At 36.7% G+C, this 9,298-nt stretch overlaps 1 protein-coding gene across 1 annotated transcript; it reads left to right on the plus strand.

The window, feature by feature from the left end:
• Positions 1-4,705: 4,705 nt before the first annotated feature.
• Positions 4,706-8,914, plus strand: LOC117121937 (protein FAM43A-like). Its single transcript, XM_033267351.1, has one exon. It carries the CDS (start codon positions 5,227-5,229, stop codon positions 6,337-6,339), a length of 1,113 nt encoding a protein of 370 aa, XP_033123242.1. The 5' UTR covers positions 4,706-5,226; the 3' UTR covers positions 6,340-8,914.
• The last annotated feature ends 384 nt before the right edge of the window (positions 8,915-9,298 follow it).

The following is a 9,298-nucleotide window of genomic DNA, read 5'->3' on the forward strand; positions in this document are numbered from 1 at the left end:
TGGAAATGAGCTTTCCCGACTTATGAAATGTTTTTTAGATTTCTAAGTTCTTCAAAATTCAAGGTTTCCCGACTTATAATTTTGTATTCAAGGTCTTTATTATTTATTAAGATAAAAATATAAATTAAAAATTGCAAACCGACAGCTAATACAAGAGTGTATATAAGCGTATTACTGCTTAAACATTTAAAAACAAAACACCAAAATTCGAGAAATTCACAACACAAACGTAAAAAAAAAACAATGGATAAAAAGCACAGCACCAGACAAATAAAAAAAAATTAAAATGATAAAAACGGAAGAAATAAAAAAGGCATATAAAAAAAACCCCCATTAATAAAAAATTGAATTGAATTTTCTTATTGTAAAAAAAAAAAAAAACAAAAAACAAAAACAAAAAACAGTTCACTTCTTCCCTCTTTCTTTTCTTGAATTTTTTCCGATCGTACAAAAATCTCCAAAGACATTATATATTTTGTGCCAAAAAGTGGGGAAGCCCAGCCCACCCCCCCCCCGAGGGGCTGGGAAAATTATTGCCGAATATGACACTCTTATATGTAAAATTCATTGTTATCTATCTATTAATCGGTGTGATGTACCATAAAAAATAAAACTTAATTGTATTTGATGTATTTTCTTTACCCAGGCCTACTTCATGTGCCGAAAACCAATTTTATCTGCACGCTTTTTGTATACTTATCAAATTATAATAAAGGCACGCGCACTCGAATCGTGTATGATAGGTAATTCAGATGTTTGTGGGCAGAGTATAACGGTATCGTGCTATAAAAGCACACTCATTCAGAGGTTGAAAAATATAAAAGGAGTTACGGATTGGTAGCAATGCTACAGTTCGGCTGTTCAGACAACAAACACTCTTGATGTCTTATTATAAATCTACTCTAGGTAATACTTTTATACCTATGGACTAACACAAATTATAAGTCAATCGTGACGTCATCACTGTAACTCCCAATGTTATTTGCCTATTCCACAGCGTCCACCAATTTTTCTTATTAGTGGATGCTTGGCTTGATTTTTTTTAGGTTCGTGTGCAAAAAAAGTCCTCATTTTTTTCGTCACCGCGAATACATCGCGCACCGCGATAAAAATTGAATTGTAAATTGAAAATTACTTTCGTAAAACAAGCTTAATTAGAAACCGAATAAAGTTACTTCAAATTAAATATTAAGTATGAACAAATAAGGAATTCATTGAATCAATGGACCCTCATAAACACAACAAACTGAACGTTTAATAGGAATATTCTAGACCTATTTTAAAGACTCAAGGAACAAATTTAGATGTAGGCCTACGGCCAAGCAGGAGGCCTGCCGGGCCTCCTCTTACTACTACTAGGCCATAGCCTAGCCTATTTATGAAATCATCGCACGATTTTACCTGTCATGCATGCACCGACCTAGCTAAAAGCAAAGAACTTAAATAGCAGAAGAATGAGCTGTTAAAATCGATGGAACATCCGCCCTCCCGCGAATGGGGTAAAATTTGACCATTTTACTGAGTGGAGAAACTACAGGAAAGAAACGAACCAGCGCGGTGCCTTTATTGCTGTTTATTATTTCTATATAGCGCCGCCGCGCGGATGGAGTAAAATTGCTCTCCGTGTACCCACAATGCCCTTGGAACGGATGTTCCACTATATTGGGAAGCTGCTCTATCTTCTGCTATTTATTATCTTTGCTAAAAGCCTAGGACGTCAGTGACTGTATTCTCTCTCGAATGCTCAAATGTTTATTTCTTTGACGAAAGTGTATCAAAATAGCACTACAAACAAGTTCTTCCTAACACAATACAAATTATAATAGTTATTCATCGTATCCGTACTGTACTGCTGATGTGCAGTTAATTAAACGCGTACTGCAGGAGCAAAAATCAGCATACGCACAGCTAAATGTAAATACGCACGTACACGTATACTGATCATATCCCTATAGCAACCGATGACTGCTACAACAGTTGGTTATAAAAAATTATTATACTTAGGTTAGATTTAATGCATTCAAAAATTTCCCTCGGGCCTTGCAGGCTCTCAGGAATTGTTTTCAAGCATTAAATCTAACCTATAATAATTTTCCTATAGTGTACTATGCAGAGCTCTTCTAATTGCTTATTAAGAACACGGACAAGACGCGTCTTTGTCCAGGCATTACAATCGATTTTTTCGAACACCACGCACAAAAGCTCCCCGTATATATGGTGACAATTATCTAGTTAGCTTCACCAATAGGCCTACCAGATATATAGGCCCTATTTATTAAATATTTCTGATAATATACAACTCGACTTATAGTTTTTCTTTATGGTTGTTTTAGGGCCCTGTTTTTTCAACCCCTAGTGGCCACCGCGGGCCAACTCTGTTAATAGAAACACGACCTAGCTGGTATTGTTGACAAGAGTCGGTTTTTTTTTTATTTTTTTTATTTTTTTAGTGTAGCTCACTGTATCTAATGGCGTAGAGTATTGACACGGGGAGGGGTGACTGATGGGGATAAATGATTTAAGGGGTGGGGCACTGATATGGGGACCGGAAAATACGAGCGCTTCGAGCGAATGCTAGTTCGAGCGGATGCCATTTTGAACGGATGCCATTCCAAGCGAAAAGGATCCAGTTTTACGAACATTTCACTTGGGCGAATTTCTTATTTTGACCAAACATTTAAGTTGATAGTTGTTTGCCCTCTTCGGATTCAAATTTGCTATAACCTAGGTTCTATCTGGTCTTGCACATATTATTTAGCAGTGGCGTGTTGCACGCGTCGCCACTCCCTCTCCGATGAAAAGGTCGCCCCCCCTCTTTCCCCATTCACCGCCCCATTGAAAATGTTCGAAGCAAAAACTAATCATGCTCAAGATGTTAATACAAATCACCTTATTATGTGAGCTTGCATCCCCTCAGTTAATTATCAAGCACCCAACTTCACCTTCACGCATCCCTATCAGCCCTGCCCCCTCCCCAGTGAAGACTCCTGGACCTAGGCCTAGATCCTGACGGGGACATTTCAAAGGTCCCAGACAGAGGGATATTGTCCCCGCCGAGAAAAATGTGGGCGTGGTCGGGTGTCCCTCAAAATCCAATGTGATCCAGGGGGCGAAGCCCCCCTAGAAACTCAAATACGTAAGATGTTGACTTTAGAAACATTAAAGTCAACATCTTACGTATTTGAGTTTCTTTACTGTTACGTTATATTATATTCTACATATGTTTCGAAACACACGTGGACACGCCTTCTTAGATGTGTATAAGAGACAGTCTTACTACTACTAGGCCATAGCGATGATGGCGGTGGTAGAATGGTGACTGGGAGATGGTGGTCCTGATATTGTGGATGATGATGACGATGATGATTGTGATGATGATGGCGGTGGTAGAATGGTGACTGGGAGATGGTGGTCCTGATATTGTGGATGATGATGACGATGATGATTGTGATGATGATGGCGGTGGTAGAATGGTGACTGGGAGATGGTGGTCCTGATATTGTGGATGATGATGACGATGATGATTGTGATGATGATGGCGGTGGTAGAATGGTGACTGGGAGATGGTGGTCCTGATATTGTGGATGATGATGACGATGATGATTGTGATGATGATGGCGGTGGTAGGATAACTGTATGATGCTGGTCCTAATGATGACGATGATGTGTTGATGATGATGATGGTGGTGATGATGATTGTCATGGTGAGAATGATGACTGTGATAATGGTGATGATAATGGTGATGATAACGATGGTGGTGATGTGGTGGTGATGATAAAGGTAGTGATGATGATTGTGAAGATGATTGTGGTGATGAGGAAAATAATAGTGGTGGTAAGGATTACTGTGATTATGGTAATGATAATGATAATGAAGATGGTGAAGATAACGATGGTGTTGACAACAACGGCGTAGCTCTACAGTTGGGGCGGATGCAGAGGGGGTGGAGACGGTGCGATTGCCCCCCCCCCCAAATTGTATTAAGAAGAATAATTGCAAATGCCTAGATGTAAATAACTTAGCTAATTTATTTTTCATTTATACTTTTAATTATATAGCGCCTTTCTTTGCAGATACAAAGCGCTTCTGTCCCTGGTCATTGGATCCACATGCTAAGTGTTGCTGCTGTATTCAGCGCAGGAGCAAGCAACCCCACCCATTTATACTCCTGGGTGCAGATAAAGTGCCTTGCTCAAGGTTGATATATTATTTTTAACACTAAAAAGATAGCACCGGTAAGATATGTAAGTATGACAGTGCAATTTCGGGGCATCTTTAGGTCCATATTCTCACAATTGTCTCTCCTCAGCCCTGGTGTGGATTATCACGCACCACCTAAGGCCAAATCCTGCATCGCCCTAGTATAGTATCTTGAATGACCGGACATGTGTATGATTGGATTGACGTTAAATGAAGAAAGCTGGCTAAACGTATGAAGAAGTATGTGTATTAATGTATTCCTATGCTAAAGCTGCAAGAAACTAAACTAGAACCACAGAATTATTATTAATTACACATTTTAAAAAATCAAACATTTTCTTTGTATTAGGCTTACAGAAAGGAGCCATCATTTCAGCCTATTATTGATTGCGTGGCGAAAAATTATCATGGCACACACAAGTAAGAAATTACGTCGTGGGATGTATGTTAAGTAAACATTATTTGTTCAAAGGAATATGGCTTACTAAAACCAGAGAGTTGTTATAGTGACAAGTACCAAAAAGGGCGTGTCACTACCAAATGGTGAGGCGCGCCTACATACATGTATCGCTTTGTGGCAATTCGAAGGCCAGAATAACACCTAGTCATCAGTTTTATAAATTGAACAAATATCGAAAATTTTCTTTGCAGCTTTTGAAATTTGAATTCTCATGCCTTATCGGGTGTAGCTTGTTGGCCTAGCACCTGCAAGAGGACCCCTTCAGGTCGTGGGTCAAATGCTACTGGCAAGTGCTGGTGACGTTGAGTGCATATTGATATAGACAAAAATATTGGTGCGTACTGAACTTCAACCAGCAAATACACTACTTAACGGTTGAGTTGAGTACAAACCCATTGTATAGCTGCTTTTAATAACAATGTTGAAGGACAATGCTTCGGATCATGATTCACTCGAACGAGTTTATACGTCATCACCAGGCAATGAATTAGTGTTGAACCAAGTACAGTACAACTGAAACCGGTTGAATATACATGCTATAGAATTTGAATATATTCGGGTTACCATGGCGTTTTGGAAGCGAAGAAGCATGACTTTCTCTCCGAACCCACCAGATACCAAACATGAGGTTCAATACATAGGAAAAGAACCAGCTGAAGGCAAGATTGGACTAGAATGTACCATGCAACCAGTTGAAAATATGTACCGACGTTACAAACAAACGAAAGGCAAACACTCGCAACGTATGCTACTGGAGGTAACAAGTACAGGTATTACACTCACACACTTAAATGGCGCAGATGGACAAGAAGAAGAAAAGATAGTACCTGTTGTTAAGATGTCATTCGGTGCTGCAGATCCCCAGCATCCTAAAATATTCTCATTTGTGATGGTGAACGATACAGCAAAAGGACCAAATAAATGGGAATGTCATGCGTTTTTGTGTGAAAATCCTTCAGTTGCCAAGTCATTGACTTTATATTTAGTGAAAGCTTTCCAAAAGGCAGCAGATGGGAGAGCTGATAAAGATGAACATTTCAGAGATCCAAATAAAAGGACTCGACCAACAACTTTACATATTTTACATGATCGTGGAAAACTTGAACATCAAATCGCTGAGAAATCAAAGCCTCCTCCTGTATCTACACTAAAGGTAACAATGAATATAGAAAACATCGAAGACTACGATAAGGTAGGCCTACGAAAACAAGAAAAGACCAAAGGCGTTAAACTTGATCAGAATAAACACTTTGCTATGTTGTTAGCAAAAGAGAAAAAAGAATTAGATGCGTTGAAAATGGTTAATCAGGCGAAAATGGCGGATTTAGATGGTATCAACACAATGAGCAATCAAAATAGCGCTGTAAACAAAGAAAATGAATACTCCGAGGAGGATGAAGTGGATGCTTTATTAAAAGAGGTTGCAAGCGAAGGAGAAAACGAAAAAATTATTATGGCAGTAAACACAACACTTCCTTTAACTCCATTATCTGAGACGTCGCCTGGTATGGAAATGTCAAACTCCGATTGTATCAATGATACTAATACTAATAGTGAAGGCGATGGACAAGCTATAACTGACATCAAGTCTTTAGAATCAACGGAAGATAACTCGCGTAAATCAAAACGGAAATCAGTAAGATTCACTGACGAAGAGCCTAAAATAATTGAAGGATGATAAAAGACTACATTGCAGTTATTACTGTATCTTTACAAAAAAAAAGATGGCGGTGTTATTTATTCTGAAACGCAAGCTATCAACAGCAACGCATACCGGATTCACTACCGCCTAATAATCGATACATGTACGCCTATAGCGTATTTTATCAGACGAAAGCTATTATAATTCCTAATGTAGATTATAATTTATCTATGCTACTTTACAGCCAAAATGATCTTAAGATATTTCTATGAGAGATACATTAAGTATCTAATTTGTACAATATACAGCGATATTATCCAATAATTGGAGAATGAACAATGCTTGTTTTTTGTCTGGTGTGTTTGCAATAGTTCTTTAAAATTACTGTACACATATAATTATGTTAAAAAGAACATCTTTTAAACTGCCGTTAGCGATTGATATCTTTATTTTATTTTGATCTCAGCCTACCAATAATTCACGTCTTTCTCCACCTTTTGATTGTCAATGTTTTGAAACAATCAACCATAATGCTTATTTAATCTATTTTAATATTCTCTCATCAAGTTTATATATCGAAGAGAAACTGGGCTGCTTGTGCAAGTGATAATTGGCATTTATAAATAATGACACAATCACAAAAATGACATACATCCATAGAATTCATGCATTTAATCAATTTAATGCATGGTCTAGTAGTAGTCCCAATATTGTCATAGATTGTATAAACCCTTTCACATATTCACATGCTCAAGTCAGCGACAAAATGGGGTCTAGTTGGAGTTAGTTGCAAGTATCATGGAGGAATAAGTTTCCTTATCCATTCATGCAAGTATCAAGCCAGCTAACACGCTGATTGCGTTAAAATGTTCCCACATTAGTACACATCGCCTTTGATCAAAGCAGGTTACATGTGTCCAACGAATCGCTAGGTTTTTGGAAATGATAATCTTGTATTATGTGTGCGTATAAATTAGTAATATAAATATTATGCAATGAATAGTAATTTCTAAACACATTAGACAAGAACAAATATGTATTGTCGGAGTTTAACTGTTTATATCAATAATAATCTTTATTTTTTTTCTATAAGCTATTTTCTTATTATTTCTTTGTCGAATTGAGAGGAATAAATTACTCAAATGCTTTGATATGCTGATTAAAATTATATTAAGAAATCACATGTACTACTCAATTATTCATTTTAGTGTTTAATGAAGTTATAGATCAAATTAAACGTGCGTCAATTTTGTTGCATCTAAGATGAATATTGAATGTATTGATGGTTGATGCATCTGAGCTGAGTATTGAATTGAAACTTTTTTTAGATGTTTGACGCATCTGAGCTGAATAGTGAATGCCTTTGAAAATGATGATTTTTTTTGCAACTGATTAGAATATTTGACGCCTTAATTTTTAAATTTGTTTTGACGCAACTAAATTATTTATTATTAATTTTGCTATTCTAATTTTTGCCTATGTTTTTATAGGCCTACTGTGTAACTTGTGGTAATATTTGTTTGTGCACTAAATCGTGAATATTGTTGTAAAAGTGTTGATGTTTGTTGCATATGTTGATTGTTGTTTAAATGGTTTTGTAATTTGAATAGCGTACCGTTTTAACTTGTGTTGACATTTTGTTGTGATTGCAGTACAGTATATTGTAACTATTGTATCAAAGATTGGCGTAGTCTGAAATTAAGATACACATAGGCTATTCTAAATGTGGGCCTATTTTGATGCTTCTTTATCTGGGGTCCATTCAACTATAGACATTAAAGTTGTCTTCATTTAAATTGAACTCGGAACCAGTACGGACAGGATAGCAGAAACAAAGACAAAATCGTGTTAGTTTCTAATGTAATTCAATACGCCTCATTACACTCTTTCTCTACCATTACTATGGGAACAACTGCTGGTGTCATTGTCGATGTACGAATTATTTTGTGCAGAGAATCTCACCAGTTATAGTGCAGTTATCGTTTGCAGGAATAATAACCGCCACTGCTGGTGTGACCGTCGATGCGAGTTATTTTAGCAGCGAATCTCATCAGTTGTAGTGGAATTATCAAACACCTATGTATTCTATCGGTATAGCTGTGTTTTCTCGATTATATGTTGTAGCAATAACTTATAGCCATTGTACTTGGTAAAGTGTGGTAAATCAATGGGAGATTTTATACACAGCTCTTTACTTTTGTTATATTCAATCCTCCTAGACTACTCATTGATATAAGGTGGTATTATTAACGCGATTACCTCAGTTGCAGGTATTTTTGAATGCCTAGAGAGATGAAGGTTAATGCTGTGAATGTCTCGAAAGTCAACCGAACATGTCCATAAATAGTGATATAATTTTTTCCATAGGCCTACCTTCTATACACTCCATTAAGGTTCTTTAATATCCATGCAGGATCTATCTTTTAACAACATTATATTCTTACCTCGGAATTTACAGATGGTACTCCATCCTGTCAGCGATTGAAATGAGTCTGTTACAGGTCGTCTGTTTTAGCTTTGATTAAACTCGTAGAAGTTTGTATCGGCCACTCTGGTAAAGCGCCTTGCTGAGGAACAAAAGCGAAGTGCAGAGCGACTGATTAAAAAAAAACCAAACCCGAACCTCAGTATTTCAGTTAGTACTTCAGTATTTATTGGACCTTACTTTAGGAACAGTGGCAAACACCTGTACGGTGGTGCGCCCATACATACTACAACTAAATAATAACTACACAAAGAACAACGATTAAAATGAAACAAAGCTAACAACAATTGATAAAATAATATTACAGTATTTAACATCAGTATAGACATAATTATTATATAAGGGTCAAAATAGACTGAAAAATAAGTAATGCATGATATGTTTACAAACAATAATCATATATTATTTGATTATTAAAAAGATATGATAAATAATAAATAAACTAGGGATATAGATTGGATTACAAAAGTAGAAAATACAACTTATATTACAAATATATACATACACCTG

This window comes from Anneissia japonica, unplaced genomic scaffold (assembly GCF_011630105.1).
Source record: "Anneissia japonica isolate Jap-2015-1 unplaced genomic scaffold, ASM1163010v1 scaffold352_len1594369_cov220, whole genome shotgun sequence".
Classification (NCBI taxonomy): domain Eukaryota; kingdom Metazoa; phylum Echinodermata; class Crinoidea; order Comatulida; family Comatulidae; genus Anneissia; species Anneissia japonica.